This window comes from Mytilus trossulus, chromosome 6 (assembly GCF_036588685.1).
Source record: "Mytilus trossulus isolate FHL-02 chromosome 6, PNRI_Mtr1.1.1.hap1, whole genome shotgun sequence".
Lineage (NCBI taxonomy): Eukaryota > Metazoa > Mollusca > Bivalvia > Mytilida > Mytilidae > Mytilus > Mytilus trossulus.
The window spans coordinates 78,477,304-78,495,767 of record NC_086378.1 but is presented as its reverse complement, the minus strand read 5'-3'; the positions used below and the strand labels follow the sequence as shown (position 1 = coordinate 78,495,767).

At 31.2% G+C, this 18,464-nt stretch overlaps 2 protein-coding genes across 2 annotated transcripts in view; both read left to right on the top strand.

Annotated features, from left to right (window-relative positions):
- LOC134721929 (selenoprotein S-like) overlaps nucleotides 1–11,363 on the top strand; it is a 34,683-nt gene extending 23,320 nt beyond the window's left edge. The window contains exons 5-6 of the mRNA XM_063585236.1: nucleotides 8,002–8,059; nucleotides 10,091–11,363. Coding sequence (XP_063441306.1) covers nucleotides 8,002–8,059; nucleotides 10,091–10,164 — 132 coding nt within the window. The 3' untranslated portion in view covers nucleotides 10,165–11,363. The remainder of the gene's footprint in view (nucleotides 1–8,001; nucleotides 8,060–10,090) is intronic.
- Nucleotides 11,364–11,608: 245 nt separating this feature from the next.
- On the top strand, nucleotides 11,609–13,903 carry LOC134721928 (protein wech-like). Its single transcript, XM_063585235.1, has one exon. It carries the CDS (start codon nucleotides 12,099–12,101, stop codon nucleotides 13,815–13,817), a length of 1,719 nt encoding a protein of 572 aa, XP_063441305.1. The 5' UTR covers nucleotides 11,609–12,098; the 3' UTR covers nucleotides 13,818–13,903.
- Nucleotides 13,904–18,464: the final 4,561 nt, after the last annotated feature.

The following is an 18,464-nucleotide window of genomic DNA, read 5'->3' as shown; positions in this document are numbered from 1 at the left end:
TACAAAACTTACATGAACCTGTACCTTCTGTATCTTTTTTTTTTAACTTTTTGTCGTCATGAACATAAATATAATAGAAAGAACATGTGGTACGAGTGTCAATGAGACAACTCTTCACAAGAGACCAAATGACACAGAAACTAACACTTACGGGTTACTGTACGGCCTTTAACAGTGAGCTGTGTCCATACCGCTATTAAAGGCCCCGAAAGACAAATGTAGCACAAGTAAACTGATAACCTTATTTAGGTACACACAAAAATAAATAACGATAGGCAAATATGTAATAGCAACAAACGACATCCACTGGATTGCAGACTCATAATTTTGGTTAGGCTTAGGCATATATAGAATATGTTGATGTTAAACATGTTAGCTGGCGTCAAACCCTCCCTTAACCTGGGACAGTGGTGTAACTGTACAACATAAAAGCAGGCTAAAAAAAATCAATTTGACAGGTTCAACTCGTCAGGTGGATACAAATAAAAATAAATTTTACACAAAGTGAACGTGGAAGGGTCCTTGTACATCTCGAAAACAAACAGACACTAAATAGTAAATACAGATCAGGGAGTAAAGTACTGAAAGCTAGCTAAAAGCTATTAAAGACTAATAAATAATCATGCATCTAAGACTAAGTTATTATCTATAACACATCCAACATCCGAAGGATTTAGTTTAAGATCATGAACAGTGGAATTTTGCTAATGTTGTTATAACTTTGTGGGCATATATTTTTATCTCGATGATTTAATATGTTTTGACGAATTTAATAGGACAGTTTTATTTCCGAAAAAAATGATGGTTCGAAATATTAATTGGAAGATAATGAATGAAGCAGAAACAACGCACTGAACAACAGGTTCCTGGCTTGGGACTGGCGCAATTAAATTTTAAAATGTTAATGTTATTATATCAATTGAAATGGATTCACTCAAGCAAATAGACATATAAACAAAAACAAAATATGCATTTAAAAAAAAGTTGATCTATAACACAGAGTGAATATGATTATATTAATGAAATACAAGACCATAAAATAAAATCGTTTAGTAGATTTTTCAAAGTTAAGGGTTTTTTTCCCGGCCTGTTTTGGGGTAGCAAGAAGGAGCGTTATTTTGCCCGATAGTTGAAAATTTTCCATTAAAAAGTTACAAGATGCATACGCTCAGATGTATCAATTCACATCAACCTGACATTTTCAAATGAACAATACAATTTAGTTCAAGGTAATTTGAACTCTTGGCCTGACATGAAAGACTTACAGTCATACAGACTATCAGAAAACAGTTCCGCCATAAAAAAAAACAACCCAAGGACATATAAAACCTTCAAAACAGACATATACACATGGTTCTACCAAATTTAGTTGTCCTTTTGTTCGAAATAAGAATCTATTTATATATAGAATATATTAGAACAGTAAAGAGTAGAATATTTTCCACCCAAATTACAGGGCCATAAATTCCATAAAAGATACAACTGATTTACATTATAAATTGGTAACAACAACAATAATAGTCACATATAAATATATATTTAGTGAATAAGCATTGGTCAGAACCAAAGCCAAAAACATTTACATATTGTGAATAAAAGAACAAGAGTGTACGCGCTGAAATGTCTCGCCTTCTTCACTATTCTTTGATATTATGTTGATAGTCCTGAATATAAAGCTGTATTACAACTGTCACACAAACTTAACATTAACCAAGAAAACTAAAAATTGACCAATGAACCATGAAAATGAGGTCAAGGTCAGATGAACATTGCCAGGCAGGCATATACAGCTAACAATTCTTCCATACAACAAATATAGTTTGTTTAAACATATTCATATATAGTGGATTGGGAAACAAGTTTTGCAACTTATATTAATCTCTTTCCGCTTTGCGGGTCCGAGTGCTGCATTGTAGCGGCATTAGCCTACTCTTTTTCGAAATCAACAAGGGTGTCTTTAACGTGTAAGAGGTATGGCGCTCTCTTAACACAGGTCAGCCATTTATCGTCCCCTTCCGACGGACTATCATCGTTTCCTCAAGACCATACTTGCAAATGGTGTCAAGGGAGAGCCGAAATTTAAGTTCCTGAAATTTTCATCCCAAACGGGAATCGAACCAGGAACCTTTTGTGTTAGTAGTCCGATGCACTAACCACTACACCACGGCTCTCAACAAATATAGTTGATTTGTTGCTTATAGTTTAAGAAAAACTTACCAAAACACAAAGACTAAACTGAGCAATGAACCGTGAAAATGAGGTCAAAGTCAAATAGAACCTGCGTGACTGATATAGATCATAAAAATAAAATATTTCCATACACCAAATATAGTTGACCTATTGCTTATAGTATTAGAAAAAAGGACCAAAACTAAAAAACTTTTAAAACTGTGATCACTGTGCCATGAAAATGAGGTCAAGGTCAGATGACACAAGCCAGTTTGACGTACACCTTACAGTCCTTCCAAACACCGAATATACTAGACCTATTGCTTATAGTATCTGAGATATGGACTTGACCACACAAACTTAACCTTGTTCACGATCCCTATGTCGAGCTTTCCGTTATGAATTTCTTTAAATTTTTTTTCTTATACTGTTATTTCCAGTAATTCCTGTAATTCATAATTATACACAATATGCAATTCTGCGGAATATTTATTTATTTATTTTATTTATTTTATTTATTTTATTTATTTTATTTATTTTATTTATTTTATTTATTTTATTTATTTTATTTATTTATTTATTTATTTTATTTATTTATTTATTTATTTACAAGTTATTTTTTTATTTATCTATTAATAACTGCAGTGTGTATATTTACAATATAAATTTTAGAATCTATTGAAATATTTTCTAGTGAATTATTCGAAAATGTTGCATAATTAGTAAAGGTTGAATCAAGTGCATTTGGTTACTATGCAATTATTCTAAAAATAGTAAAATCACGTGAAGGCCGCGTGGAGTCTGCATGCACAAAACGTGATAGATATTGTTCGGAACCAAATTGCGTTCTGAAATTCTCTTGACTTTTTATTACTTTAACATATTCCCAATCATTTATTTATTTAGTATATTGATATATAATAAAGCCTGACGAAAGTTCATTCTGTTGTTTCGGGATTGTTCTTAAATACTCGGATACATCGGGATTTTTCAATCTCTAAATTATGAAAATCAAGTGAAGGCTGCTTGGAGTTTGCATGCAGCAAAAAAAGTGAAACCTTTGGGGGAACAACGTAAAAGTAGCATGTTCTGACAGAATATTAGACTTAAGTGAAATGTTTTTTAAAATCTCTTTTGAAAAAGGTCAAAATGGCTGCCGTTGATATGGACACAGCAAAATTTGAAAAGTGAATCATTTACGGCCTTCAACAATGAGAAAATCAAATGCATTATATTTAGTTAGAATTTGTTGAAAAAATATGAAAAGTGAAGCATTTACGGGCTTCAACAATGAGCGAAACCAAATGCATTATATTTAGAAGTTGCTTTAAAAAATATGTATAATGAAGCATTTTCGACCTTCACCAATGAGCTAATAGCAACTGTTGCCTAAAGAGTGTTTCAATGGAAGTTGCGAATTTCTGTATTCTTCCCATTATGATGTCATTTGTCTGTATTCTTTATTTTTGTTTAATTATTTTGTTAAAATTTCTTTATACTTTACCACCCTATTAGCCTTTATTTTTTTATATTGGGGTATAAAAGCGTATAGTATGCATTTACAGTTTAAGATGCCATCTATAAATTAATATAATTTCTGACACTATAAATTCTGTTAATAAGATATTTATTTAGGCGCTCCATATAAATAACATGATAAGAATCAATCAAGTTCATATGGACAGGTTACTCGGACATTTTTCTATAAATAGAGAATCAGGTGAAAGCTGCATGGGTTCTTATTATAGGACATTAATCACGACCAGGTCAAAAATGTTGCATAATTAGTAAAGGTTGAATCAAGTGCATTTGGTTACTATGCAATTATTCTAAAAATAGTAAAATCACGTGAAGGCCGCGTGGAGTCTGCATGCACAAAACGTGATAGATATTGTTCGGAACCAAATTGCGTTCTGAAATTCTCTTGACTTTTTATTACTTTAACATATTCCCAATCATTTATTTATTTAGTATATTGATATATAATTATTTATTTATTATTTCTTTCTTTTTTTCTTCTTTAGTTGTTTGTTTGTTTTATTATATATTTAAAAGTTTAATTGTTTGTCTTTTTGTTATTTTTACTGTTTTTTTTCGGATAATAGTTCTATTACCACCGACGTTGTTAGAAATTTTCAAGAGCCCGGGTTTATTTTACCAAAGTCCATCCGGAATCCAATACAGTTTTATTCCGTCATTTTACCTGCGCATACTATTAAAAAAACGAGTGGTCTCCCTTTCGAATTCGGTTTTCCTCGTATTCGCTTAGAAACGAAATAAATCGTTTTATACAGCTTGAAAAAAATCTCGGTGTTTTTAATATGAAAGATGATTTTCTTCAAACGAAGTCCGAGTGTCCATTCAAGAATTCATATAATACAGAGATAAAGAAAAATAGGTTGCCGAGTTCGGGTTACCACTTTTACCACGGTGGAAATTAATAAACCTTAAATTTTGGTTTGTTAGTGATGTTTGGACAGAAATCTTTTCATACATGAGAATTAAATTATACATCAAATGCATAAACGTTAATAGAAAAAAATCGCAACGCAAAGATCATAATATATGTAAAATAGATTTCCGGTTCGGCAAATTTCCGGCAAATTCCGGTTCGGGTCCGGGTTCGGGTTACCACTTTTACCGACCACCGAAAAAAGTTTTCTGATGATAGCGTTTCTTTGTTTACATTGCATTTGACGTCATAACTTAAATTACGTCACAACTAAAATGCATAAAAACAGAACCAAAATCGGAAACGTTACGGTATTTCCGTTTCTTTAACAAATATTTAAGTTACAAAAAAATAATTCATACAGACTTCGTCCCCATTTACAGGTAATGCCTGTCTCATATTACAAAACTTTTACATAAGTGTCATTTATAATCTAAATATAATAAATCATGGCAAATTTTTATATCAATCATTAATAAGTAACATGATGGACTTTACTTGTGGAATATAACATGTTCCTCCCAAAGCATATATGATCACTGTCGGATATCGGTAGGGATTGTGTTCGTCAGTTTTTAGTTTTACATGAAGTGTTCTATTGACTTGTATGTCTGTTCGTCGTTTTTCGTTTTTTGTTAGTTTCTCTTCGACTTATGTGTGGGGAATTCTCTTTTGTATCTTCGATCCCTTTTTTAATCTTAGAAATGGACTTCTGTGGAATCCCATGTAAATTTTAATTCAAAATTTAATACTACATAATATTTCATTTATTGTAATATGTACAACAAAACAAAATACAAATGGTAATAAAACTACAGCTGTTTTCTTTTTGAATTCTGTATTGAGCTTATTCTTTTTGTTTAACCTTTTTCTTCCTTTTATCTCTTTTTAAAAAAAAAAACCAGGGTGACGAAATGAAAACAAAAAATAGGTATAAAAGCCATTCAAATTATTCATTATAAAACCCTTATTTGATTTGCTATGAAAATCTGATTACATACTGTGATCCACTTAATATTCTGTTCAATCGGGTATCTGGGTATTACGACATATTATACATGAATATAACGTTTTGTATTAGAATAACTCGTAAAGGTAATTTTGTACTTAGCTAATTGGATATATGAGTTGTAAATGGTGATGTAGATATTGATATCAACCCCAATTGAATGAACAGATCTTTTAATGTCAGCGTGTAAAAAAAGATAACATACAAAGAGTCGATAAAACCATAAATTTCAGAAGAAAAACGAAAATAATGAGGTCTATGAAGATGTGACGAACGGACATACAATACCTCATTGTCAAAACACTACAAAGAAAACTATAAACGAGCGAGGCGAATCCATCAAAAAATATCCACTTGTTTCTTGATTCGTGTAACATTCTTGGCAAGTATCAATCGTATCTAAAGTCGCATTCGATGGTGTCAAACGGGTGAAATGTTTTAAAAGATGTAAACCTTGAAATGTAAAAAAAAAACATCAATTGTAAACGTCTATATCCAAAGGAATGCAGCAGTAGTATACCGCTGTTCAGAATTCACAAATCAATAGAGAAATAAACAAGACCAATTCACGGTACTTAGGGTGTATAGACAGTAGACTTCAAAGTGTGACTTGATGTCATTTGATTTTAAAAAAAAATATGAATTTCGTTTTAAAATTTAAAAAAAACTTGAACATGCTTAACATTACTTGGTAAATCTAGTTATTTGCAACTTGAACATGCTTAACATTACTTGGTAAATCTAGTTATTTGCAAGACCGTGTATTTTAAGGTATAGAAAGTTTACTTTAATTCTGTATGTTGAATTCTTATCTTAATACATGGACAGACCATTGTTTTTGCCATTTCCAGATTCAGTTCGCGTTTTGCTGCCGATTATAAAAATCCCCCCTGTAATAACCATGAAATAGAAATTGATTATCTCTAAGTAAGGACGTGTCAATTAAATACTTGTCGTTCATTGATGATAGATATGTCCGCTGCCTCTCCATTATCCATCGTAAAAATACCATTTCATGTAACTATTTTATAGACTATTTCCGTTTTAATTAAACATCTATGTGTTATTAGTTATAAAGATGTATAATTTCATTAGAATCGTGTAATAAAATGGAATACTTCATAAACGGGGATGGTTTTATGAAACCAGACAAACATTTTGCTTCTTAGAATCTTATTTGGTATTTTGAGATTTAAGACAATAAGAACGGGGGAAAACAAGACTCGAATCCAGTGCATAGTATTTATAAGTGTTGTAAATTGATTTCTTTATTTCTTAGTCTATTATTTTTTTCAAAGTGTTAATTTTTTCACTTTTGAAAACCTTTGGTTTTTAAATTTATAAAATTACAAATTTCGTTGACATCTTGATTTAGTGTTTTTTTCTGTGTCGCTTGGTGTTTCTAAATGGTGTAAAGCCACATTTCATTTTGTTATAACAGTACAATCAATTGCTGGTTACTTGAATTTGATTTCAGGCTATTACATAATTAATTCACCAAGTATTTCATGTTTATTGTTTGAACATATTAACTAGTTATAAAATTAACGGTACCAATTTTCTTGCACCATAATGTCGTATTGTATATTATAAGAGATTATAAGGATTCTACCATAACGTGTGAGAAAATCAAATATGTCAAACGCACGATTCGTTACATCAGTTTGTTTTATATTTAAATCTTTTGTTATCATGAGTAGTAACCCAGTTTTAGAGCAATGGAAAAAAAATTAAAAAAAGGTTGTTCCATTTTCTTCACACTTGTCTAAAACAATGAGGTTGTTAATTCAAGAGAGAAAAATCGTGCAATAAAATCCGTCTTTTAGTAAAAAAAACGATTGAGTTATAAAAAACAATCGTTAGATAATACACGACAGATACAGACATGTAAACGATAAGGAAATAATAAATCATATCAACAGGAATTGATTTAAGATCATTCCAATAGCGTTTTTTGGATAACTTTATTTCACTAGAATTTATAACCAATATGGTTCGTTTCATAAAAGTTAACCATCGAAAAGTACATCAGATGTCTAATCACAAAACCTGCTAGATGAACTGTCCACCAAAATCAAAGATATAAACATTCCTTCATTCTAACATTATATCGACTAAGCTTTTGTTTGAATGAATTAGTACCATATATATTTTTTGATTCCTCTATTTTTTCATCGCTTACAATTATTTTAAGATGCTGGTCAAGTACAACTCCCACAGACAAGAGATTATAGATGATTGACAGGTCCTTAATCTAATTAATTCTGTCTAGATATGGTATCAATTGGAAATGACCTTACATTTATTTAAATACTACCACTTTACAACTGCTATGATAATTTGTATTGTTGCATTATCTTTTCTTTTACAGAAAGAAGAAGAAGATATAAAGAAACCTTTGAAAGCTAAGCCAAGATTAAGAACCAATGGTAAATGTTACTAGTAATACACTTTTTAATTAAATATTTTACTTTGATTAGAGAGACAAACATTTTGTTTTTTTATGAAAGTAAAATAATTTTACAAAAGCCCACGAACAACTACAATTACCTATATGGTTCAATGACAACAATCTTGCACTATTTGAATTGCCCTTCACTTGAACAAAAAGAACTGCGAACCGACTAATCATATTTCGGAAGATATACTTCTAAGAAGCCACCGAAATTCAACAGTTATCTTGTTAACAACCGAAAAGAATACGACAAATTAATGCAACCTCAATACAACATCTCTGATTATGAACACAACTTCTATCCGAGAACAAACCGAGAGACACCGACTCAGACACACATACGGAACACCTCTGGTCGTACTTCCATCTTTAAACCAAGGACACAGTAATGATGTACAATATCATCAAGAGAAAACATGGGACAATAAAGTAGAAGAACAAACAACACCATTCGAAACAGAAGAACTATAAGATATACCATTGTCCGCAAGACACCACACAGAAAACTATCGATTAAGCATTATAACCCGACCAAAAATCGATGTTGAACTCAATACTGAAAACAAAAGCAGCTCCTGTTCTACTAGTGGCACATGTTGTGGTGTTCAAAACCAGTAAAAAATAAAGCGCTTTCACAATCTAAAAAGAAAAAAAAACGGATTGAGGCGATGACATTTGTGCATGATCGTATCAGCTATATATATTCTATAAAGGTCAACCTAATCATGATCTGTCCGTTAAAACTATTGAATGAATGATTTCAACTTTACCATGTGTGTTTCAGAATGACATTGATTACGGTTCACACCCAATGTTGTTTATATTATAAATGAAGATATTCTTTTTGGAAGTTTTCTAATTATACGACACTTCATTTTTATGGTGATGTTTTAAGAATTGTTCTTGATCTATACAAGTTCATCCTTTGGCCATTCAGATGAAGGCTGACTATTCCGGTTATTTGAAATATTTATTAGTCCTCGCTTCCACTTATTAGAAGTTGCAATGCCCATAAATCTGTCTAGTCATGCTAATAGTTAAAATGAACATAAAACAAATTGTCATTGTTAACATTCACGTTAGGTAACACCAGCTACAACAGCTATTAACTAAAACATGTGTTCGTCTTCATAGAATTAAAAGAGCCGTTTACTATGCTTTAAAGTTGGAAACCAGACATTTGTTATATATAGCATATTGCAATGTGGGAAGGAATGTGTACTCCACTTTAAAATTGTTAATATTAAGAAGTATAAACAATGACTTGCTCTCTTCAAACATTCATCAGGACAAGTCCCGGTATAAGATACTGAAATCTTGCTGTTTCAATCCTCTTATAATTAAAGATTTTAGCCTTAGATTATTTACATGTTATCCCCTTATTTAAAGATTTTCTAACATGTATTTAGTTAGTGTATTGCTTTTTATGTTGCAACACTGTTAAATTGAAACAAAATTAGAAGTATAGCAACAAAAAAAGGTGAGCCAAAAAAAAACCCTAATCTACAATGAAAATTCAGAAAGTGGGAAATCCATAATAACTGACAAAATCAAACTCTATCAGGCAACAGGAAGTGAAAAACAATTGTCATTTCCTGACTTTGAACAGGCATATTCTGAAGAAAACAATGTTGGGTTAAACCTCATTTTATAGTTTGCTATACCTCCCACTTGTATGGCAGAGGTTTATATTTAATGAAAAAAGATAAACTAGTGTTTAAAAACTTTAATACAGGATTGTCACTGTGACATACAAAATCAATGTTAACAAACATTCAAATAAGTATAAGAATATATAGGCAACAAAAACAATTGCAAAAAATATGTTAAGTATATATGGATTAAGATTGTTAAAGGAGGTGATGATGTTCATGAATAGTTTATGATAATGATTTGAATAATTGTTTGCAGATTAATCAGTGAAGCCAATTATATTGCTAAACATTGCAGTGAGAAATGAGAGGTTCATACATTTGCAATAATCAACCATACTTGTCTATTTTAGATTACAATCCATTAATGGGAGACATGGGAGGTGCATCATTTAGACCCCCAAGGAGGAGTGGAGGAGGAGGATGAGGTTAATTTGTGTATCCTGATAATATGGCAAGGAGTAGTCCAGTTGATTAATTAGGACTTTTTGCCACCAGGATACACACTTTTTATAAAAGTGATCCTGTCTTTTAATTAGTTTATATAACACATTTTTGTAATATTTCAAATAATGCTGATGTAGGTCTTATTTAGGCTTATTGAGTTTTTAGCAAAGATAACTCATTAATGTCAATGAAAATTTTTATTTTATATTTTTAAAGTTATTTATGGTTCGTATGTATTTAGTGTATTGTTAAGTTAATGTTCTTATATAATCAAGTCATTATTCTTTCCAATATTCTATAAACGTTTCCAACCTTAGATAGACCATTGTGTGATTTATAAAATTAAAAATATAATTTCTACATAATTGAACACCTATTAAATATAAGAAAAATAATGTTGTTCAGGATTTGGGACAGACAGCAATTTTATTTGTATTTTTTATGTAAAAACTTATAAAACATCTTTATTATATCTTTAAAGATTTTTGTAAAAATTGTGTTCAGTTGTAATTTAAAGGTAATCACACCTTTTTATGCATTTTTTTATAAGCTAATAAAATCATATTAAGTATTTTTTAGTTCATGATTTTAACACTTTGAGTGTTTTGATAATCATATAATTATATCACATTTAAAAAAAAATATGTTTCAAACCCAATTTTTTTTAAAGAGAAAAAAGAAGAAATGCATAAGAAGATCCCTTCAATTACTATCATCCAGATAGGCATTTTGAATCTCAGCTTTGACCATTTAGATAACTAGTAGTTTATTTTGAGATTTTTTTACGCATGATACTGTGTATATATATTCTAATTAAAAAAGAGGATCACTGTAAATTATACAGTATTTTTCATTTATTTTAAAAATATTTTCATGCATCCATTTGAATTGTAAGGTATAAATTATCTATGGAATGTTTGAATTATGTGTAAGCTTATTATAAGATTGTACATGAATGTAAGGGTATGTATGTGTTATACCTCAGAATTCAATGTGGATATATAAATATTTTGAATTTTATGACAATTGTTCTTTAAAGATAAACTTTGTCTGGGAACAATTTGAAACAATGATAATACTGTGTACACTTGTTTCGAGGTTTTAGATATTTATTGATTTTGTTATAAAAAAGGTATTAACCTACTTACATAAATTTTTAATAAAAAGTTATAAAAAATAGTTTTGTTGCAAAAGTATTTCTTGCCCCAAGTAAGGCATTGAAACATCTGAACTCTTTTGGTATTTTTTACGCACAGTTTATAGGTGACACTCTTGTGAAACCCGTTTTTTATGCACCTCTACAGTTAAACAGACTTCATTCAGGTAAGCTGGAAACAAAGACTTAAATGGACAAAAATATATTAAAAAATAGTGTAGCAGATATCCAAAATTATAAAAATACATTAGACAAACAGTATTTAAAGAACAGCCACGGAGAACACTGATATCTTATTCATACCATTACACACAGCTGTATTTTTTTTTTATTCTTATTAGACACAAACTTAACTTAGAAGGGAAAATGTATGTAGATCTTCACATCGCACCAAATAAACATACCATCTATTACATAAGTTTGTTGAAAGCTAAGTTAACAATATTTTATATCAAAATAGGAAGGAAAAGGATACTTGAACTTTTTTTTTAACCTTAATTCAATCTGAGTGATACAACAGTTTTTAAACTTAACTATACACTACCAACAGGTCAATTAATTCAACACGTTTATTAGACAATTTTCTGTAAATGAATATGTAGATGAACCAAAAACTTTTTGAAATAATCCAGTTTAACATGTGTATTTAATAATATTTAGGTGTGGATATAGGCATATAAGTATACCTCTAGTTGACGACTCTACTGGCATGGTAATACTGAATGAAATTGGAAATTTTAAAGATTTATTGAATTGCAATGGCGTCTAACGATGAAGGAGGGGCACAGGTTCTGAAAACTTGTGATTTATGTGAAAAAGACCCGGATATCAGATACAAATGCATGGATTGCAATAAGTTTTTATGTGAAAAGTGTAAAAAAATACATAAAAATGTACCTACTCTGTCATTACATGATATTTGTGACTTGAAATCAGAGCTTTTATGTCGGGTAAATACAAAAGTGAGAATGGATAATATACCATGTAGTTATCACAAGAAATTTCAATGTATGTTTTGTAAAGATTGTGAAGTTTTAGTTTGTTCTGAATGTATTTCTAAATCCCATCAAAAACATTGTTTGGAATCTCTTGAAAAGACACGTGAAGGAAAACTAAGCAAACTTGAGAGATATAAAGCTAAAATAGAAAAAGATGTTTATTGTCTACAAAAGTCATATAGTGATTTCGCAATCGTAAAAACTGAATGGGAAAACAGTTTAGACGACATCAGAAGTAAGATTAACGAGAGAGAAGATGAACTGAAGGAAGCTGTGACAAAATATGCAGCCAAGATGAGAGATGGTGTAATAGAGAAAAAACGGGACGGACATGAAAATATATTGTTAAAACAAAAAAGATTTGAAGATATGGAGCATATATTGAATAGCAAACTGGAAATATTAAATTCCACGCAATCATCTGCTGGAGGAGAAATTTTTGCATTTGAACAGCAAGTCATCAACTATCAAATACCATGTGTAAGTGAAAATATCATTCCGAGAAAGAACATTAAATATCTTGAAAGATCAACATCTGAGGAAACAATATCGACCTTATTCGGTTCTATGTACCTTCTGGATGTACCTTATACGATGGATATTACAATTGATAGAAGTTTAAACACCAATTATAGTAATATTGAAAATTTAGTCGTATCTGAAGGTGAAACTGCTTGGGTTTGTACATTTGAAAACAACAAAGCTTCCGTTCAGAAAATCTATTTGACAGAGATGTTAGGAACGGTGAAGCAACTAGACTTGCATGCCTTTGACGTGGCTTTGTCTGAAAACAATGAGCTAATAATTTCCATTGAGTCAACGTCAGAAATTATGCGTGTTTCTATTAACTGTGAGCTCGAGTCGGTTCTAGATTTGTCTCCCTTCTTAGTAAAAGCAATTCACGTGGCTAAAAATGGCGACTTGTATGTCGGTATCAGAGAAAGCGGAGACCCTTTTGAAATAACAGAATCAAGCTGCAGAAAAATTCTTGTATACAAAAGTTCAGATGGAAAACCAACGTCCCTTACGTTAAATGTATCTTACGAATATGACAAAAGCAAGCAGAGACTATTTACTAGTCCTTGCAGAATAACTACACTATCAGACGGAGATATGGTCATTGTTGGTGATTGGATAACTCATATTGAAGGAAGGTTGGTTGCTCTTAACCGTAATGGTGATCTGGAATGGACATACAATGGGAATTCTAAAATAAACTCGGACACAAGTAAATTTAGACCCTACGACATTTTATCATCGCAAGAAGGATACATAGTTGTTGCCGACAAAAATAATCATGCGCTTCACCTATTGAATGGCGCTGGGGAATTAATTACCTGCAAACTTTTGGATGAGATAGGTATAACGTTACCAAAAGCGCTTTGTTTTGACTTTTGGGGATACCTTTGGATTGGATGTTCTACTTTCCCAGAAGACAAATCTGGCGCCAATATTTACGCTGTTAAATTGGGTATCTAATATAACTATGAAGCAAACCAGCGATCATAACCACCAATACTCTTTATATGTTTGTGTACATTTAAAAATTAAATAACGGTCAAGAATTTCCGTTATTTTTGTGTTTCAAAAGGTCATTTTGACAACTTTAAACCAATAAGTTCTTCATTTTATTAACAATTAAAGAACTCGACATGGCAAAGTTATGCTTTTCTATTATTGAAGATGTCTTTTACGATTTTATTGCGTGGCTAACTTGTCTTATTGACCTTTGTCCCAAGCACCTTTTATTAATACTAACATTAATATTGACTTAAACACGTACTTGACATGGCTATGAACCGAAATTAGAACGATATGTAAGAGCTTTAAGCTTCTTTCGAAGATGTTATGTTGTTGCATAAGAATAAGAAAATAACAATAAGATAACTAAAATCAGCATATACTTTGTACCTTTCCTAACAAAAGGAGAAAATTTAAGGATAAGGGGAAAAGGTACTGCAATGATATACGGTTGTAATGATAACATCAAAGGTGTAAAAACAATACGTCTAGTCCAGCTGGCAATGATATAAATAATGAATTAATTCAACACAGATTAATATCCAAGCTTGGACATGATCAAACACATTATTAGTGTTCTAATGTTATTTTCTGAAATAAATTACATCACAAACCTTTCATTTTTCAACCCTTCACACCACTATACCACTTAAAAAAACAACGTTTAACGAAGAAATAATCCACAATGCTTTTGCTCCATAAAAAGGTACTATATGCTACAAATTTATTGTTTTGGGATATAATTTTACATCCAATGTTTTAAATGAGCCAGAAAATAAAACATGCTATTCACAAGAACAAGTGATTAGTAGGCTGTAGTTTCTTATTGACAACCTATTTGTTGAATTTGGATGTACAATTTTCCGGCAGGTTGTCGGCATTCCTATGGGAACCATCTATGTACCTCTGATGGGAGGCATTTTCTCACAGTCTTATGAAGTTCAGACACTTGTATGAAAACAAGAAGATCAAAGAAGCTAGATTATTTAACTTCGCATACAGGTATATCGGTGATGTTCTTTCCATCAAATATCCAAACCTTTTTTTATTGGTTCCCATTATAATATATATCCTCCTGAACTAGAGATTTAAGAAACCACAAATATAGCTTCATCCGAATAATGTTTAGACATTTACCTCGAATTTGACAACCTCAATACTAGAATTTACGAAATAGAGGAGATTTCAATTTTGAAATTGTAAACGTTTCATACCTTAGCAGCAATAAACCATATTCAATTTGGTACGAAGTATACAATTCCCAAATCATCTGATGTCTAAGAGTTTGCAGCTGCTACTCATGCTTTGTGTAACGTCATCCATGTCTGAGCAAAACAATGAATGAGTCTGGTATTAGCAAAGAACGTCTCGTCCGTTTTCGCAAAAATATTCTATCGGACAGTACTAAGATATAATAGAAATTTAGTCAGTGTTTACTTCACAAAAAATACAAGATGGTCTTGGGTTATAGATTATAGGTTCTGACATTGTGCACCTTTTTTTATTTTCTTTCCCCAATATTTGACCTTATGCTTATACACTTCTTTTGGTGTTAAGACTTCTGACGTGACTCGGTCTGTTTAGGTTGTTCATCCAATTTTGTCAATATAACGGTACAGCAAACAATATTAACTGGCATACAAGTGGAAGGTTTAGTTAGCTAGCTATTAACCAGGTTTAATCCTCTATTTCTTTTGAAATTCCTTTTCCAAGAAATGTAGCAGTTGTTTTTCGATTGTTTCGTTGATTGAATAAGTCTTTGAGTTCGTTATTTTTGTTATACTTTCATGCTGCCGAAAATGACACAAAGGCAATTAATTTAAATAAAAAATAGCGGTATATATTGCAACAGTGTGACAACTGCAATATTCTTATTTTGGTAATAATACTGAAACATTTACCCCTTATTTGTTTGTTATCGGCTATCATTAACAATGATTTTATGCTCACTTAGACTGTCAGATGCCTTCCGGATTGAAAGAGTAAAATTCATGCATGTGCATAAAAGAAGAAAGATAAGTATGAGCACCATTCCAAATGAAGGTATTTCCCTCGACAACAATTGGCGGATAGTTTAAAGGAAAATGTGACCTCTTATGGAAAGAGGGACAAAATGTGATGTACTGGCCGAAGCCCGTGATTAATTAGGACACCGCTGTTTTCGGTACCGGATATTTTAGAAAACGATTTATAACAAATATTTTATAAGATGTTGTGTCGTTGTTCTCCTCTTAAATTTAATGTGTTTCCCTCAGTTTTAGTTTGTTACCCCGATTTTGTTTTTTGTCCTTCGATTTACGAGATTTGAACAGCGGTATATACTGCTGTTGCCTTTATTTACAGCTGGCAAAGTTTATAAAGCGAAAGATCGAATTACCAGATACCAATTTGATTTAAATTGTCGTCAAGTAAAAAAAAGTATAAACAATGAAATAACATTATGCATGTTTTGTGAAAATTCAAACTGTTCATTTTTAATTATTGTTTTTTTTTTATATATATATATAAAAACCTGCCTTCTTGTTTGATAAGGGACTTACTAGTTGGTTTATCATGAATGGGCTAAACATGCAGGTACCATGCACAGATTAAAAAAATGTTTATTTTTACCGGGCGCATCATTTAAATCTTTAAGTCTGTATTAAATTCTATGAATTCATCATTTTATAAATGTTTTGGATATGGAATGTTTATATAGTTCCCGTTGTCGTACATAGATATAGGGAGATGTGGTATGAGTGCCAATGAGACAAGACCCAAGTCAAAATTTATAAAAGTAAAACATTAATGTCAAGGAACGGCCTTATGGTTTAAGGTTTTAATAGGCTGCAGTTAAAGCACTTAACACATTTATTAGATTCGTAAAGTAGGCGAGACACCTGGTTCACATGGTTCAGCAGAACCCTTCTGAATTTTTATTTATTTATTTTGCATAAAACAAACTGCCTACCTGAATTGTTTGTTAGAAGCAGGCGCAGATCCAGGGGGGGGGGGAGGTCCGGGACTTGGACTCCCCCTTTTTTGTCCTGGGTTAGTAACCCCCTTTTAAAATGGCTGGATTCGGCCTCTGCCATAGAGGATTTGGAAACAACAAAACTCCGCCATAGATTAGGAAATTACAAAAGGAGTAGGTCCGGTAAGACCCCTTTTTGGACCTAAAATATAACAGTTTTACAAAATTGTTAAAATGTAAACTTTTAGTTATTTATTGGGCAGTTGAATGCTTCTGCTACATTAAAATGGGCTGTTTTTGACAATACACTGCACAAATATCGGGTTGTAGCATCATTAAGTCATGCTAAATTACTGAAATCTTCAAAATTCTATCATTTTAGTTAAATTTTAGACGGTTTCCGTGTAAAACGAAAGTGGCCGCATGCGTGTTCATCCTTAATATTGAATTGTAAGTTGTATTTTATGATAATACATAACATATATAAAGGTTGTGGATGAACACGGATGCGGCCACTTTCATTTTTAACAAAAACCATCTGAAAAGTGACGTTTTTTGGCATATTTGAGAGATTTTTCATATTTGAGCTTGAATCGGATCGTTTTTAATGACTAAATTAGTTTAATTCTTTCACAAAAACTAATTGAATCAAGTGAAAAAGACACTTAAGTGTTCAAAAAGTGTTCATAATTTTTCGTCAGATGAAACTGAAATTTGAGGCCAAAATGAGTCCTTACCGGACCTACTCCTTTGCCATATATTTGGGAAGGCATAACGTCACATTTGCCATAGATTCTGAATCTGCCATAGATTTGGAACCCACTATATAGATTTGAGTCCTACATATTTTACAAATGAAACCATTAATAAAGTCAATATTATGAATGGTCGATGTCCTGTTTTGATAACAAGGCCGATTTTTCGATCGTTTTAGTGCTTTTTCTTTGTTAGCATTATGATGATCTGTAGCACCTTTCTTACGAAGTTTAAATTTCTCAGTTGGAGATAATTTTACCAAATTTTTTTTTAAGTTGTCCCCTTAAAACACTGGCAGTAACTGTGAAAATAAATGTTTTCAGATATTATTAAACGCGATTTAAGACGAATTAATATATATAAACAGAAGTCCATTTAAAGTGTATTATAGGACACATTAGTTAGGTATGAGGTTCATTCCTGTATTATTTTTTTAGACCCCTCTCTTTTAGATATTAGAAGAACTATTCAGAATGACAGAGAACAACGTAAGATAAATAATATAACTACAGGATGTGTGAATATACATGTGACATAAATATTTCAAGAGGTCGTGTGTATTGTGTGCATGAAGATGTTAAATAAAATTATGCAACATGTAACGTACGTGACTCACGACCACTTACCAAATCTATAATTTAGTGTTATTGAAACATGTGATGTATATATTATTATAAAAAAAACAGTTTATAATTAAACAGAATATATTTTGTTGTTATTTTACTCTGATTTAACTTTATCTTTAATTTTTCTATTAAATAAATTTATAAATGGAGATAAATAATTTAGGTCAGTGAATAAATAGAAATGTTGATGGGACTTGATGGTTTTGAGACGCGCCCTTTAAATTAGTGGTTTATTTATAGCACATCACATTGATAAGGAAGGTAGGCAGC